This window comes from Urocampus carinirostris, chromosome 1, assembly GCF_059441175.1.
Source record: "Urocampus carinirostris isolate Australia breed hairy pipefish chromosome 1, RoL_Ucar_1.0, whole genome shotgun sequence".
Taxonomy (NCBI): domain Eukaryota; kingdom Metazoa; phylum Chordata; class Actinopteri; order Syngnathiformes; family Syngnathidae; genus Urocampus; species Urocampus carinirostris.
In genome coordinates this window covers 45,438,272-45,455,197 of record NC_142349.1, presented here as the reverse complement: position 1 = coordinate 45,455,197, position 16,926 = coordinate 45,438,272, and the positions used below count along the sequence as shown (strand labels likewise).

The following is a 16,926-nucleotide window of genomic DNA, read 5'->3' as shown; positions in this document are numbered from 1 at the left end:
TCAAATTATAGTGTATCCAACGTAAACAATCTTGGTCAAGGGTCTCCAACGTGGTACTTCAAGGTAGCCCTCTAAGACCACCTGAATAGCCAGCAGACAAGTTCTGAAAATAGAACATGGGTCATTGTTATTTTCTAGGAAATTTGATTTCTGCTTATTTTAACCTCTATTAATTACAACTTAGTAAAAACAAACAGAATAGGAATATGTTTTTTTATAAATGCAAAATTAAAACGGTAGCCCTTTGCACTAATAAGTAACAAAAATAGCTTTCAGCTTCAAAAAGGTTGACGACCTGTGATCTGGGTCATACTTACCAACACAACACATACTTACTCTTTGATCAAATCTAAATCACAATTACAAGTTCCCACCCGAAGTATGGAAAGATGAATAAGGTATGGTAGAACAGCATAAATGGCTATTACAGCAGCCCTGAAGCAGCACTGAAGTAACCCATTTATACTTGTGTTAGCACTATGTGGACGCAAGAGCTGTGCTGATTCGTGGATGGGCCACCCTGAGAATGACCAAAATGGATATGGAGCCCGCAATTGCACAGGTGCTGTTAGCTTCTCCTGCTGTTGATTGCAAGGCAACTATAAAATTGAGAATCTTGTGCCAGATGGAGGTCTACACTTACCCTGATCTGGAGTTGTGGACAGGTAGCACTGTGCCTCTGTGGATGATAGTGGCATCCGTCGTGGCAGGACTGGGCCTGCTGGCGCTCATCTGCATCCTGCTATGGAAGGTAACCTCACTAACTGAGACAGTGTGGTTGTTTTCCAACCGACTTCCTCTCCGCAGTTTGGTTTCTTCGTGCGGGGTCACACATGGCGAGCGGCAACACAGCACCAGGGTCGAATTCTTGCAGCGGAGGAACAGCACACTGGAGAAGGAGCCTTCTTGGCTGAAACCAGCGCCAAACCCAAACGGTGGCGCACTTGGACGGCTGTGAACTGAAACGCCCACCTCCTTGAAAAAACACCTAAAAGCGTTGTCATTGTAGAAGAATTTCGCTCAAAGCCAATCCCAAATTCTTAAACTCTTTTAAATGCGAAATGTGAGGTAATAGTACATGATTTGGCATAAAATCTACATGTATTTATTTCATCAGTAAATCCCAAATATTTTCTGAAGCAACGCATTTTGAAGACAGCGTGTCTTATCTTTGTCATCGTGAGCTGTGACATCATCGGAGGAACACCAGGACCTAGAAAGCCAGTCCCCATGTTGTTTTACATGCTAATTAGTCAAATTTAAGCCCCTGTTCTGTGCTTGAATTTAAAAAAAATCTGTTTGAGAATAACTCTTAAGTGTACATGATATTTATTGAAAACTAGTAGGAACTTTAAATGGTCAGTTTTAATAATAATTTGAGGGAATGTGTTCCTACTGAAGTTTGTTCATGGTTTACTTTCGCATTAATCAGAACAAAGCAGTACAATGGATGAAAGGTTAGCATGAGTACAATGCCAGCTCCGTTGGTGGAGTCTGCATGATCTCCCCCTGGGGGTTTCCTCCCACATGTCGAAAACATGCATGATGATTTGAGATTGTCCCTAGGAATGAGCGTTTGACTGAACGTCTCTTTGTTCCCAGCGATTGGCTGGTGACCAGTTCAGGGTGTCCTCTGATCAATTTGCGATAGGCAGCAGGAAAGTGAAACATTGGAACGAAAGCAGAATACTTGTTGTGACTCCTGTGTTTTAAGCCCCTGCAATGCCTGCAACTTATCCTATAGATTGCCTGCTCATAAATCGACTGTCGTTTTGTAGACCTATTAATTGTCTGGTCTGTATTGCTTAAGTAAGGTTCTGAATGTGACACCTTCCTTGTTTTGTAAACATTGTCGTCTCAAAGCTGATTGTGGATTAAAACAAATTATTCAGCAGAATATAAACAGTTTATTGATGGCATCCAAAATTACTAATACAGGTCACCAAACAAAGTGGCTGAAAGAGTACAACTGCAACCACGTGGCGTTTGCTCACCTGATAGTTTGAGGTAGTGTCACTGTAAATTTCGTTCGACGGTAGAAGGTGGTATTGATCAATAAAACGCTGCTTGAGGCAAATGAATTAACCCATTCATTTTTAGCAAGACAACAACTCCAAGACACATGAAAGGCCCAAAAACAAGTAATCAGTCATTTTGCAATTGACCACTGGAGAAATCTTTTCAGAGCTCTATAGAGAAAAAGCACTCCAAGTATTTGAGGTGGCCAAAGCTCGCACAATAAAGGCAGCAACTATCAAAGGAGAAAAAGTGACTAAAATGTTTTGAGTCTTATTTATATTTTGTAATGCATGTGCTAATATTTGCATAAAAAACTTAAGGCACCACCACATGGTAATGGAAAATAAACTTTAAATAATGTTGAACTTGTTAAAAAGATATGAGAGTTTCTAAAAGTCTTCAGCCCATCTACCACACAGTCAGGTCCAGATCATCATGTTCCCAAAGGTCTTCAGCAGTAGAGAGGTTCTCCACCTGACATAATAAGATCATACCGAGGGATTAATGGACATCAACTCATCAGGTGTAAGCTCTTAAACCAGAGTCTGAGCCCAACCCAAATTCATCCCCGGTCGGGCCTAATATGTCAATCATTACATTCAGGTCAGGGAGGGCTTCTCTGTCGCTAACTTCTTTCAGGGTTCGTACACCTTTTTCATGGCCAAATTCAAGCACTTTTTAAGGACTTTCAAAGCCAATTTTCCAATTTCTCCAGTACCATTAAAAGAAGAAATCCGGCATGAATCATATAATTTGCAGAGCCAAAAATATATCTGCGATTTACATATGCAGTTTTAATCTTAAGTGTGCATTTATTGCTTTAAGACATTTTTAGATCTTGAGTTAACTGGAAATATATTTGTTTTTAAAACAAATATTTTCCCATATATAGATTGGATTAAATGACGTTCTTCCTATTATAATTTACCACTGGAAAACGCTGCCTTAATCTTTTGCATGGCCCATGATAAATGTCCATAAATGATACATTATCCTTGCACTGAACGATACCTTATGCTTGACCTCATTTTACATTTCATAGTGCCCTGTTTAGGTGTAACATGCACCTGTCTTCTTTGGCATGACCAATAGGGGGCGATGACGCTTAACAGGACAATGCCATACAAAGTATCGACAACTGGGGAAGAAAAAAGCCTCCAATGAGCAGTGTTAGCATCACTTTTAATGAGATTGTAGGAGAGACATGGCAACAATTTTAAACATTTACAAGCACTTCACCCAAAATACAAGCACTTTTCAATCCTTGAAAATACAACATTAAAATCCAAGCATTTTTAAGGATTTCAAGCACCTGTACCAACCCTGTTTTATTAAATCATCTACCCGTCATTGTTTTTCTTTGTCACTCTGTCTCTCTCATAAGCACCGTGAACACCTGACGCCAACCCCATGGTCAATTTGACTGCAGAATGGCAATGAAAACATGTCCTTGTTATCAGCGGCAGGGTTTTCCTCTCTCCTCCAAGTTGTTATTGTTACATCACGTATTTTCGGATCATGTCACCATTCAAAATAGAGACTACCATAAAGATAGCGATAACAGATACAGTATTTACTAATTTGCCAAAGGAAAAGGCGATTTATGCTGCATCGTGAAAAATCGGAGCCCTATATCTGAACCCTGGGTGAAAGCGCTAGTGCTGTTGTCATTGATGAATGTAGCGGCTACCGACTTGTGTCGCGCGCAAACGAAACGGCTTTATGAGCCGGCTCACTGAAGCCGATGACGGGAGCCGGCTGCCCACTATCTTTCTCTTGTGATTGGTAAAAACGCACTTTTTTCAGGGATTCTGTGCTTTTGACTTTAAATTTGTAGAGAATAAAAAAGGTTAAAATATTTTGATATTTTAGCTTTTTCTTTGTATATTTATAAATTTCCTATTTTTGTTTCTTGTTGGTTGAAAGTGTTTTAATGCTTTCGTTGGCATCAACTTTCTTAACATTTGCCTCTCGCGTTCGTCTCTCACTCTTTGTACTTTCATTCTAACAGCTCTCTCTTTCAGAACCCCTTAGCTGCCCCTGGTGCCTGATCACAAAAACACGACTAAGTGCAAAAGTTTTGCCAAACGAACAGAAAAGTGCCAAATAATTAAAGTGCAACAAAACAACATTAACAAACAAATATTTACATATTAATGAAATAACATGAAAGTAAATGAATAATACAAAAACTTGCCTGGGGCGTTCCCTGTGACAAGCATCCATTCAACATTCATTCATTCACTTCATGCACTCAATTACGTGGGTATCACATTGACGTTTAAGTGTTAATTTTATTTTATTTCCCCCCTTTCAAAATCATTAATAATACATAATGGATGGTAATATATGGATTGAACAACAAAAACAAGCTGTAGAGCCGTTCTCTTTAGTGAGCCTAGCCAAAAAGACAGTTCTCTAAAAAGAGTTGGTTTTTCTCGGCGCCATGTCGTTTTCATCCAAAAAGTGCCTGCCGGTGCAAACCTAACGCCAGAAGAAAAATGCCGTTTGCCAGTGGCATCGCACGCGGTTGGTGCCAGGTGTGCGCAGGACTTTAAAGTACCGCGCTAGTTTCGTGAGGACGTACTGCTGTTGCGGTTTAAGGCCCAATTTTCAACCCGTCAAAATGACGGACGGCCTTTAAATTTTCCCGTCAACTCTCAAAATTATCTGTCAATGAAGGAAAATGGTCAATGAATGTAACCTCCGCAGACACAGAAATATAAAAGTCTTGTTGAAGTTAGATTTCGTTACAGGCTTTTATTTGTTAACATCAATCACCCCCTCCACCTCCAATGGTCGGGCAGGGTCAAGCTTTAATAACGCAGGGCCGTTTTTATTACCTCTGCAACTCATCATAGAATGAGCGACAACGCGACCACTCACCTCGTCCCGTTTGTGGACCTGGATGAGTGCTTCAGGCTCCTCAAAGAATAGATGTTCTGCCGAGTTTCGCAGCTCCACCATGACTCTGCCTTCTCCTGGGGGACACGTGAGAGTAAGCAATGGCAGACGTCTGGCGCAATCTCGACTGTCTTACCTAGCAGAACCAACACAACTGTGGAGAAGGCTTTAACCGCTGCTTTGTCTCGCACCAACTTGTGCATAAGACAGCGCTTCCTCAACAGCGCTTCAGGACCTGCACACATACCACCACAATAACCGTAATATATTGTGGTACCTTAAGGAACAATGTTTTTTTATTCATGATCCTTGCATTTCAAATAATTCTCAGCAATCATGACTAAGACAAAAAATAGCTCTATAACATTTTATAATCTGATCATTTGTGTTGCACCCACCTAAAGATCGCGCGTGGCCCTGATTATGTGTGTTGTTCAACTATGTGTGTGCAGGTTGTGCTGTGGAAAAATGTATTCTATTTTTGGATTCTCGTGATACTTAAAATACTATTAACTTTTCAGCTACCATTGACAGCTATACAGATCAAAGTTGTTTTTACTATAACTGGGGTCTCTGTGAATAAGTTGAAGGGGCAGTGTGTATTATTTAGCGCCCCACGGAGGTAAATAAAACTTCATTCATGATTGTTTGATATTTTGTTGCGATGGATACCCCCCCAGAAAAGAACTATTAAAAGGCTGGGCAAAAAAATGAGATGAAAAATGGTGCGGTTTGGTCCCTTTGAGTCTCCATTGTTTGCGTTATTCCTTGTGCTTTGTAGCACTTGTTTTCATAAAATCTTAAAAAAAAACAAAAATATTGATTCAAAATCAAGCAAGTAGACATGAACAAATATCACTGTGCGTTTTTAGAGATACTCATAGGTTTAGAAATGTGAATGAGCCTCATCTAGGAAGAGAAGACATGATTGTCCGCCATCTTGATGCTACGAGTACGCAAAAACCAAGAAAGTAGTGAAAGGCTGGGGAAAAAATTGAGACGAGAGAAATTGTGCAGTTTGGGCCCTTAGATTCTCTCTAGTTTGTATTCTTCCTTGTTATTTGTAGCAATCATGTTCGGTTGTACTACACAATACAGCTACATCTGGTGGTCAGATATTAAAGTGTCCTTTTAAATTTTCCAGATGAATAAAGTCCTATTGTGCTAAGGGGGCAGTGTGTATTAGTTGGCACTCCCTAGAGGTTAAGAGAATCTCAATCCATCAAAAAAAACAAAAATATTGATTTAAATAATAAGCAAAAATACATGAGTAAAATATCAGCATGCATTTTTTCCCTTGTATGTTGATAAATTGTAATTGATTTTACATAATTTGAGCCTTGCCTAGAGGGAGCTGACAAAATTGTCCCCCACCTTGCTGCTACAGGTACCCAACAAACAAAAATGTGAAATGCTGAACAAAAAATGAGAGTGCGGTTTGGTCACTTTGAGTCTCCGTATTCTGTTGTCTGCCTTTGTGCTTTATAGCATACTTTTTTGGTTGCACTACGCAATGCAGCGACATCTAGTAAAATAATACATATTGGCGCTCCCAGAAAAAAAATTGCTTATCTTAGAAAAAATAAAGTTAAAACCCTAATCTTGAGCCTGTCTTCTCAAGAGGGGACGTTAACGGGATTTTGTTTTCGCTTAGTGCAGGAGTGACCAAACTTTTTTTTCATTTTTTTTACTGACAGGTGGAAAGGGATAAAATTTTGACATATATTTCTAAAAGAAATTACATTATTACCAGATTGTAATTATGAAAAGTCAAATCAACCATTAAAACATAATGTGAGTTAGAAATGATATTTATTAGAAAATCGCATTGAGCCATTAGTGAGTGGTGAGCTCTTTTCAAAGCCAATCCATACTCAGGCAATCTTAGTGGGCTACTTGGTGCCCGTGGGCACCACAATGAAGACCCCTGGTTTGGCAGATGGCAACATGTGTACTAAAAGTCCATGGCTTCTGTGTTAGGTTTCAAAAGAACGAATAATGGTGTATATATATATATATATATATATATATATATATATATATATACATATATAAATATATATATTTATGTGTATATATATGTGTATATATATGTGTGTATCACTGACCAGATTCCAGCAAGACATCCTCCACAACGGCTGCTCCACGGGTGCTCACACCGTGAAGTGGGAAGGAGACCTGGACCACGCAGCCCAGCTTTACGCGTGCATGCTTTCTTTCACCTGCTTCATCTATTCCATCTTCCTGTTCCTCCTTCTCACTGGGAAGTTCCTTTAGCTGCGGGCCGCAAAGGAAGACCTTGAGTCCTGTGATGCTTATTGTCTGGGCATAAACACTTAAGCCACCCTCAAAATATAAAATAAATCAAGGCGATTACAGCGATAATATCACAAGTCCACCCATTGAATCCCAGGCAATGATTGGCTAACTCCACACAGCGGTTGTGGCTCAGAGGTCTTGCAGTGGAAAGGAAGTGGGGGGTCCGTTTGCTGCTTAATTTCACCTGACCACACGCACACACACAAAATCCTTTAGCAGTTTTCCAAAAAATAATAGGGTTTGTGTAAGCCTACCTGGAGTGGTGTGTTCTGAAAGAGCATAAGACCGTCAGTGTTCTGTTGTGCTTTGAGAGCCTGAGCAGCAGAATAATATTTGATCATGCCATTGAAACCTGGAGTGCTCTTTGGGGCATTAGGACACACCTTCACTAAGTAAAGGGGGCCAAAGGAAGAGAAGATCGTGTGCAAGCGCTCCTACAACACACAAGAAAACAAACATTCATCATTAACATACTTATACGTTTTCCCGGTATTTGATATTTTTTGGTCATTTCTAATCGTGTACGCCATATAACAATTTTTGTACGGAAAAATAATGAGTTATATAAATTCTTTTTTTTGATAGATCAATCTCGTCTTACCTATTTTGCCTCTAACCCGGATCGTCTCGATCACTGGGAGCAGACGTCAACGTCTTTGTAGAATTCTAATATTGTTTTCTTGATCAAGCATTTATTTTTCAAGCATAAAGCTCTGCCTTATTCACTCTAATGCCAAAAGTGAGAGGGTTTTCAGCCATGTGAAGCAAGTTCACACAGAGTACAGTAAAGGTCAAATGTATTGCGTGGATTCTCAACCCCGGGACACAAAGAAAAAGAGACAAAACCAATGACGTGTGGATAATTAAAAAAAAAAAGTCAGCAAGGGAGAAGCACAACCCGGCCCTCACAAATAAAATGCGAAAATTCAGTTTTTCGTCGTGCTCAGTCCCTCAAATCAAGTTCATTGTTCAGGCTTGGTCGGGCTTTAATACCCACGCGACAGAAGGCAAAAGAAACTAAATATGAATAAAATTACTAAATTATGTGCAAGCTTGGGGAATAACGGAATACATGGAACGGCAAAAATGATGTTGGCAAGCTGTTTGGATTTATTTTCATTTTGTTTCTGTCACATTTTATGTGGGTTTTGCCGGAGATCAAAGAGATCAAAGCCAGGAGAGAAAGCTTACCACGTGTTGAGAGTCATAATTGTATTCGTATTTAATTTATTTTGTGTTTTATTAGCGTATTTGGTATTGGAGTAATCCAAAAGTAATTGAAAGTAATCCAGTTAAAGTAACCCTACCCAACCCTGGAATTCAAATAAAGTGGATGCAATCCTCACGTTACACGGCCATACGCGTCTAAGTGTGCATGTGCACAACACAAGAACATAAATACGACAATAATAAAACAACATCGTTTACACATGGAACCGTGTTAGGGTGTATAGGCTGCTCACGTAAATGTGCGCCTCGCTATGTTCCGGAGTTATGTTCCACACAAACAAAGTCTTGTTGTTCTCCACAGGTACCAAAAAGTCCAGAAGGTCCACCTCCATTGCAAACAAACAAAATGTGATCACTTAGATTTTCTAATTAAAACAGTTCGAATTCATTTTTAGTCGCCTTTCGTCCACACATTTTCAATCGTTGGCGCGCTTCCGGTAGAAGGCGAGCTGTCGCGTCATAGCCAATGAGAGGGTGGATGGTGAGATCATCAGGTGATCACGTGGAAGGCTTTCCGTTTCTAAAGCGAAACTGGTTCAATATATTTACTATATTCATACCTGTCAACCTGTCTTTTTTCATTTTCTCCATTTATACTAACTTCTTTATACAAGAATAATGATTCGTAATATAGTGCATCAAAGCAAGTGAGCCATTTGAGAGCATGTTGTGCGGCACAACACCGGTTTGTAGTTATCCCTTTAATCTGTATATTACCAACAATAATTTAATGCAGACAATGAATTCATAATTTGAATAAGAAAATGTATTATTCTACTTAATTATATTTGCAAGTATTTTTTCCTTCTACAGTGAACGTCCAAGCGACTTCATTTTTGTACTTTTTTATAATAAACCTCATTCACGTCGAGCAACTCAGTATCTCACAACAAAATGTAAATTAACAATATATATGATATTACGAAACACATGTACAATATAACATGTTAAACTACAAAAATAAACACGTTTGGGAAAAAAACATATGGTGTAAGATTATTTTTTATTTTGTAAGGGAAAATACGACAGTTTGTAAGGGCATGGAGCCGTGGAGGTTGACAGGTATGCTATATTTAACCAGTTTTGATACGAAAGTATCAATTGTTTTTACTATACTATTAGTTGCTTTTTATCCACTCGGTATAATAGTTTTTGTCCTTGATACAAAAACAATAAATTAGTCTTCCGTGGGAATCCCAATGAATAATGAGAAGGGGGGAAAAAACAGCAGCGATAGTGAATGTGACGTCATCGACAATGATCGCGTGAATGGGCGAAAATGGAAAACGAAGGGGATTCCCCTTTGGGAATCCTCGAATACATGACGAAACGTCACAAGTGGCCACATGGATTTCCTTTTGATGACGTCATTTGCGTGCATGCGTGCACGTGGAGCCTAATTAGGTTCATAAAACAAAAAGCATTTAATTAACTTTACTAATTGTTTCCACAGGAAAAAAGAGTTTCGTTCTTTCCTCACTTGAAGACTCTTGATCATCACTTATGTGCACCGCGTAACCATCTCAGGTGTGCGCGTATGACGCGATGTGTTTGGAAAGTGAGAGTAGAAAGAGAATTGTGCTGTGTTTTCCTGTTTTCTTTTTCATGTCTGGAATAGTATAAGTACAAAGACTTGCCAACTATGTGGAAAACAAAAGCTCCATCATGTCGGGGGTCAGACGCGCACAAATGCTACTCGTCTTCTTTGGGATGCTTGTCCCGACACTCTCTTGCTGCAATTGGCTAAAACGCTACACGGATTTGAGTGACAGGTGTATTTCTCTGCTGCATGACCTGGTAAGTCTGGTATCCTCGGGGTCACGCAGGGAAGGTGTGTGGGGGGTTCGAAGGGTCCATGTGCACATATTGAAATAACTCTATCTTCCAGGGTGGTCCCATCACAGAGGAGGAATTTCCACTTCCGTTCCCAATAAAACTATACAAGCAGGCTGAGAAGTCTCAGGTAAGTTTTGCACATTGTTTGTGCCAGCCAATATGTAAGGGTGGGCGGATCGATCCAATATCGATATATAATAGATGCCGAGCTAAAACTTGGATCAGATCGATACTATTGTCTTGGGATCTATACTGTGTTCCCATTACAACTTTCACGATGATGATGCTGGGCTGTGAGGTAATGCAGATTCTAATCTAGTTTCAAAATACTGTACTGTGAAATCAAATGGATTCTAATTGTCTTGCTCAAATTGTTTTGCAGTATTTGTTTTTTGCTTCATTACTGAATTTCGGAGTTTGACCCCCTTTAAAGGCGGCGTGCGTCGTTCCAGGTGTCCTTACAATATTGAAAGTCAAATATTTTCTCTATTAAGCATGTGTTAATGTTGTAGATTAGAGACTTGCTTACATTTGTTCAAGGGACTTGCTGACATTTGTTAAAAAGACTTGCTTACATTTCGGGGAAATGTTGCTTACATTTCGGGAAAGTCTCGGCAGATGAATTAGTATAAACAATCCTCCTTAAGGGAGGCGTCTGTCCTGACTCTGACAAAGGGCAGTGACCCAAACTTAAAAACACTTCCAAAAAAGTACAAAACTACTTTTACGTGGCATGTACACATGAAGGGGGGCGGGCTAATCTGTTTACTCATGCTGTGTTGAAACTATAAAGACCCACTCATATCTGGAGATTCTTTGAGTTTCTTGTTGAGATTGTTGCATCAATAAACGAGAGCTCCCTCTGACGTCGTTGATTCCTGCATTCTCTTTGAACACGTATGAGACCAGTCCGATCTCATCTTCCTCGATAAATATTATCGACCTCAACATTTCCCCGAAAATGTAAGCAAGTCTTTTTAACAAATGTCAGCAAGTCCCTTGAACAAATGTAATCAAGTCTCTAATCTACAACATTAACACCTTCCCATGTGAGTTCAAAGAGCCCTTGTGCTTTATTTTCCACGGCGCCTTTCTGCTTTCATCTTATTTTTATCAGTGCTGTTTGGGGCAGAACACACTAGGTTTAAGGTGGGGAGAGTGCTGGAGAGCGATGTTATTCTCGCCCCGCAGTTTTTTTTTTTTAAATTCTGTATTTGTCAGTGTAACATGAAAATGGTGAAAGTAAGAAAAGGTTTGCTTCAAGTATAGTCCAAAATTCAACGCAAACCCCCAAAAAGATGAAAAAAGAAGAGTTTATTTGAGTACGCGTAAGAAATCTGGCAGAGGAGATGACAGTAACAAAGTTTCTAATTCTGTACAGCTTCTCAACTTTTGTTCTAAACGATTGTAGTAGTATTTTATCTGTATACTGTTTTATGTACTAGTGCTTTTTTACACTATTAGCACTTTGACTTTATTTTCAAAATATTGTTGCAATGGAATTGTCAGGACTAGAATGGAAACACGTTTCTCACAAGTTTATTAAAGGAAAGCGGAAGGGCTGCACCCTCGATCCAGCATTCGCTAGGCGCGGGAAGCAAGTCGCTCTCGTACTCAGATTGTGATCCAAAAACGGAAGTGGATCTTCCGCAGCGAGCGATGGCGGTGTCAAGGGCGAAAAAACAGGTCGATAGCAGGGACAGGAGAGCAAAAACCTGGTCGAGGTCAGAAACGGGTCGTAAGCCGAGACGGGAAAGCAGACGTGGTACGCATCAAAAACAGGTCGTAACAGGAAACAGACGGGAGCAAAAACGGGACACGTTGGGAGTCGGGGTCAAAAAAGGCTTGCCTAGTATACACTGAGGTTACCAGATGGACTGACCAAAGAGGACAGATAGGAGTGGGTTTAAATAGGGACAGGGAGCCAATCAGAGTCCGAGGCAGTTGGCGCCAAAGGAGCGGGCACAGGTGATTCACATGGGTAATCGCGACAGGAAGTTATTGGAGTTGTTATGAAATGTTATTTCAATTTTTGTTACATTGCTGCTTTGTTCTAGCTTGACTTTCTCGACTTTTGTTCTGAACCAGTTGTAACATAAACATTTATATTCATGTTTTATACCGTTAGGGTTTTCCTAGTAGTTGTTTGATCAAAAAAACAACTGAAAATATTTAGTGCCTTCAATCTTTGTGTTGTTTTTAGCTTAATTAAAAACTAACTCAAGGCGCAAAGAGTTCATTTATTTAATGATTATGACATTTCCAAGCAAAACGTTTTGGTACCGAATGGGTATAGATAGATATTTTCATGGATTTACTTGGATCGTATCGAGATCGAAATTCCCAGTATCGCCCACCCCAACTCATCCAAATGCAGATGTTGACCATCTTGTTTGTCCTCACAGATGGCGTGTAAAGTGATGTTTGTCCGAAACAACTTGGGGCAAATTTTGGATCTTTACAAGCAAGCAAACGCCACCAAAGTGGGCTGGGACGACGACAACTTGGAAGAACTGCTCATCATTTTACACAGACAGTGGAGCGAGCTCACAGCGTGTGTATGTAATCCTTCTGTTTGTACACACTCCTCTCTCCATTTACACTAATCACTCTTTTTTTTGTGGGGGTGGCGTTCCGAAACGAAACCGCGACAGTCCAAACCTGTAGAAACATTTATTCATTTATCAAATACTCTGTTATACATTACAGCCAAAGAACAAACCCAATTTATCGGCTCAAGCGTTTGTTCAACGTATAAAAGAACTGAACTCTACTTCATAAACTTCTGTACTGTGAAGTTTCAATTTAAAAAACGAATCCTGCTGCTATCATGTATTGCACTAAAGCATTAAAAAACCATACCTGTCAAGCTCCAGGGCTCCATGCCCTTACAAACTATCGTATTTTCCCTTACAAAATACAAAAAAATCTTACACCACATTTTTTTTAAACGTGTTTATTTGTGTAGTTTAACATGTTATATTGTGCATGTGTTTCGTTATATCATATATATTGTCAATTAACATTTGTTGTGAGATCCTGACTTGCCCTACATGAATGAGGTTTATTATAAAAAAAAGTTCAAAAATGAAGTAGCTGTGACGTTCTCTGTAGAAGGAAAAAATACATGCAAATATAATTAAGTAGAATAATACATTTTCTTATTCAAATTATGAATTCATTGTCTGCATTAAATTATTGTTGGTAATATACAGATTAAAGGGATAACTACAAACCTGTCTTTTTTTCATTTTCTCCTTTTATACTTCCTTTTTTTCTTAACTTATTAATACAACATAATAATTCGTAATATAATGCATCAAAGCAAGAGAGCCGTTTGAGAGCCGGCTATCTGTAATGAGTTGAGCCGAATAAGCCGGTTCTCTAAAAAGAGACGGACTTCCTTTCACTACATCAAACCGCTCGCTTCGTTTGCAACAACAAAAAACGATACGGAGGATAGAGGCTACCGCACCAAACTGACTTGATTGATTTGCCGTTTCGTGATAGTCGGTGTATACCGGATGGTACCCATCATTGACAAATTTGCGTTTTTCCGAACAGATTTTCTCGTACGTCGTACACGTCTTAAAATGCACAATAAACGTACTTTGTATGGCAAAACCGTACAGGTTGACAGGTATGGAAAACGATCATAGGACACCATCTTAACTTCAGATAAGGTTTTGTCGCCATCATGTGGATGTAATTGGGGAAATGTGGCGTGAAATGATTTCACCTTCCTTCAGCATGTGGTGGATTCCAACTCTGTCAGCAATAGAAAGCATCTTCCTCTGCCTTTGGGTGCTGTTGTTGGTCCAGAGCGTTACATTGACATAATTTAGAGAAACTTGACATCGAAAATGATTTGCGCATAAGTTGTTCTAGCTGTTTTACCTCTGTGTACAACTTAGACTGCAAATCTATTGTTACCTAATGCTAAATCTATTACACCCTGGTCATACTGTGTGGCCCCTTCTCAAGGTTCCTTATTTTCTTCGTGCTAAGGTTTTGAGTTTTCCCTTGCCCGCATGTTGGTTTAAGATCAGGGGATGGTGTAATTGTAACCCGTGAAGTTGTTTGAGACAAATTTCTGATTAAGGGCTATACAAATAAATGTGACTTGACCTGACTATTGACGCAGGCAGAAAATTGGCAGGCGACTGTTTAGCTAATCAGAATGCAGAACACATTGCAAGATAAAAATCTATGAAGCAGCAAACTGCGTAAAGTAAACAATGATACAGCGAGGAATTACTGTATTTGGTATTATTAGGCACTCCCTGGTGGTAAAAAAGATAACATATTGATTTGAACAATACGCAAAAATACATGAACTATCTCATAAATTTGCATTATTTTTTAAATACTCATTACAAAAGGCTCACAAGAGGCAGCTGACGTCATTGTTTGTCATCTCATTGGTTACGGGTACCCCAATTTCTTTGAGAAGCTGGGCAAAAAAATGGTGCGGTTTGCTCACTTTGAGTCTCCGTAGTTCGTATTCTTCCATGTGCTTTGCAGCACTCGTTTTTGGTTGCACTACACCAACAAACCTTCAAACTGGTCAACTAATGAAATACCAATGCCATTTCCAAGTTAACGACAAAATCGTTATTTCTTTCTTTCTTTAGATTAAACCCGCAAACAGTACCGGTTGTTTTTCCAAAGCACTGCATCGCTATTACAGACGACTGACGGAGGCTTCTCGCAACAGCACTGTGAGTTTTGAAGAACCTCATGCAATGCAAATCCTGGACGTGTGCTTATCATGCAATTATTTTCCTATACGCAGGAGGGCGCCAGCGGTTCGTGGGAGTTGATCCGCAGCGAAACAAAGATGCATCTGCAACAGTTACATTTATTTGTGGCCGCCATGCAACCCACGGCTCGATAGCAGAATTTGATCATCGACTTTTTTATATTTATTACCTTAATATTGCTTGCACTGTCCTATTTTTCCATTCGATATTTATTTTAATTTATTTCTAAGTTATTTTGTATTGGTTTTTATACCCATGTCATTTTCAGAGTTTTCCTCATTTTGTTCTTATTCACTGCACCTCCGTGCACAAATAAACCATTTGTAACTTTTTTTTGGTCAAAACAATATATATTTTTTCCCTTTAGCTTTTTGACATTTGTAAACAGTAGCAGGGGCGTTATTTGGAGCAGGGGGGCAGTGCCCACCCACAGACACGCGCCACCCGCCCAAAGAAAAGTGGATGAACTACTGACGGCATTTTGGGCAGCGCATACATTCATATTGTGTATGACAGCGAACACAAGTGTGGACTCTCCTGCCCCCTACAGGACAGAGTGTGTTTGTCAGTCCGCAACATCAAGATGTTAACCTTCGGCGGGCGTCCATGTTGCAAATGCAAAGGGTCCGTGTGTGTGGGTGCGTGTGTGCCGCCCGTAATAGAAGCACAGGCCTCTGTTGTAGTAATGAGAAATAATGAGAATTATTTTCCAAACACTGTATATCTTTTTCGAGAACCAGCTCTTTCAGCTCCTAAGCAGCTCCCAAATGGCTCTTCAGAATTTTTGTTGTTGCTTTAATTCATTTATTACAAATTATTATGCAGCATTATGCACAAATAAAAGGAAAATATGAAGCAAAAAAAAAAACATAGCGAGCGAGAAAAGAACAAGCAAGAAATACATGTAAAAACCTATGAAAAAAGAAACAAAAGGAGAAATAATTCAAGAAAAAGGGAAAAAGAATGTAAAAAAAAGCTGGAAAAAATGAAACAATTGAAAAAAAAAGAAAAATGGAGAATGAAGAACAAAAGACAAGAAAAAGCGGGGGGGAAGTAAAAAGAGAAAGAATTCAAGAAAAAGGGTTAAAAAAAACAATGTAAAAAAAGCTGGGGGAAAATGAAACAATGACAGTAAAAAAAATGGACAATAAGGAACAAAATACAAAAATAGTGAGGAAAAAGTAAAAAGTGAGAAAAAAAAAAACAAAAGAAAAGAAAAAAAGAAACAAAAGGGGAAAGAATTAAAGAGGGAAAACAAAGAATGTAAAAAAGCTGGAAAAAGTAAAAAAGAAAAAAAAGACAGATGTTTGGGGGTCCCTTATATCAGTAGATTACCAATAATAATGTAGTATTATGCAGAAAAATATTTTTTTTCAATCTATTATTCTACTACATTGTAATAGCCTTTTTTTTCCCCTTCAGTGAACTTTGAACTCATTTAAAGTTTTTTATTAAGCAACTTCAAAGTCAAGCAACTGGAATCCCTGCATAACACAACAAAATTCCAAATATAAAGTGACTTATTTTAGTGCAGCAAAAATAAAATACAAGAATAAGCTAAACAGGTTTTTTTGTTTTAAAGCTAATCATGAAATGCATCCCTGAAAAACACTGGAAACATCAATCAAGTGAGAATTCACTTCAATACGTTAGTCTAGAAAAAAGAAACCAAAAACGTGACCAAAAAAGTAAAATTTTTCCAGATTATTAGGCGGACCTAAAAACCCCAATGTCATAGAAACCAATGCGAGATGGCGTTAATCTGGGGGGGAAGGAGAAATGCAAAGCAAAACAAAGCCACCAGAGAGCAGCGTCATTTGTAAGCAGACTTGAAGTGAAACATCGCACCACTTTC

At 39.1% G+C, this 16,926-nt stretch overlaps 3 protein-coding genes across 5 annotated transcripts in view; 2 read left to right on the top strand and 1 right to left on the bottom strand.

The window, feature by feature from the left end:
- Nucleotides 1-2,160, top strand: part of LOC148374864 (integrin alpha-3-like) — a 33,808-nt gene extending 31,648 nt beyond the window's left edge. For both annotated transcript variants that reach the window (XM_088341771.1, XM_088341763.1), the window contains exons 26-28: nucleotides 476-562; nucleotides 626-751; nucleotides 808-2,160. In XM_088341771.1, coding sequence (XP_088197897.1) covers nucleotides 476-562; nucleotides 626-751; nucleotides 808-963 — 369 coding nt within the window. In that variant the 3' untranslated portion in view covers nucleotides 964-2,160. The remainder of the gene's footprint in view (nucleotides 1-475; nucleotides 563-625; nucleotides 752-807) is intronic.
- rdm1 (RAD52 motif containing 1) lies at nucleotides 2,124-8,963 on the bottom strand. Of its 2 annotated transcripts, XM_088341794.1 has the most exons (8): nucleotides 8,706-8,963; nucleotides 7,626-7,676; nucleotides 7,497-7,556; nucleotides 7,301-7,426; nucleotides 7,032-7,200; nucleotides 5,060-5,158; nucleotides 4,906-5,000; nucleotides 2,124-2,493 (listed from the first exon to the last, which is right to left on the bottom strand). In XM_088341794.1, the coding sequence occupies exons 1-8, from the start codon at nucleotides 8,802-8,804 to the stop codon at nucleotides 2,428-2,430; spliced, it is 765 nt and encodes a 254-aa protein (XP_088197920.1). In that variant the 5' UTR covers nucleotides 8,805-8,963; the 3' UTR covers nucleotides 2,124-2,427. The 2 variants fall into 2 exon arrangements, with proteins under 2 accessions (XP_088197920.1, XP_088197911.1); XM_088341785.1 differs by having other exon boundaries at nucleotides 7,497-7,676; nucleotides 8,706-8,961.
- A 1,423-nt stretch (nucleotides 8,964-10,386) lies between these two features.
- ifnphi1 (interferon phi 1) lies at nucleotides 10,387-15,260 on the top strand. Its single transcript, XM_088355611.1, has 4 exons — nucleotides 10,387-10,435; nucleotides 12,714-12,866; nucleotides 14,943-15,029; nucleotides 15,104-15,260. The coding sequence occupies exons 2-4, from the start codon at nucleotides 12,714-12,716 to the stop codon at nucleotides 15,203-15,205; spliced, it is 342 nt and encodes a 113-aa protein (XP_088211737.1). The 5' UTR covers nucleotides 10,387-10,435; the 3' UTR covers nucleotides 15,206-15,260.
- Nucleotides 15,261-16,926: the final 1,666 nt, after the last annotated feature.

Coding starts and splice junctions, on each gene's coding strand:
- ifnphi1 (XM_088355611.1), top strand. CDS start 12,714: ATGGCGTGTAAAGTGATGTTTGTCCGAAACAACTTGGGGCAAATTTTG. Junction 12,867..14,942: donor GGAGCGAGCTCACAGCGTGT/GTATGTAATCCT, acceptor TTCTTTCTTTAG/ATTAAACCCGCAAACAGTAC. Junction 15,030..15,103: donor AGGCTTCTCGCAACAGCACT/GTGAGTTTTGAA, acceptor TCCTATACGCAG/GAGGGCGCCAGCGGTTCGTG.
- rdm1 (XM_088341785.1), bottom strand. CDS start 8,804: ATGGAGGTGGACCTTCTGGACTTTTTGGTACCTGTGGAGAACAACAAG. Junction 5,159..7,031: donor GGATGTCTTGCTGGAATCTG/GTCAGTGATACA, acceptor GTATGTGTGCAG/GTCCTGAAGCGCTGTTGAGG. Junction 5,001..5,059: donor AGTTGTGTTGGTTCTGCTAG/GTAAGACAGTCG, acceptor CGTGTCCCCCAG/GAGAAGGCAGAGTCATGGTG.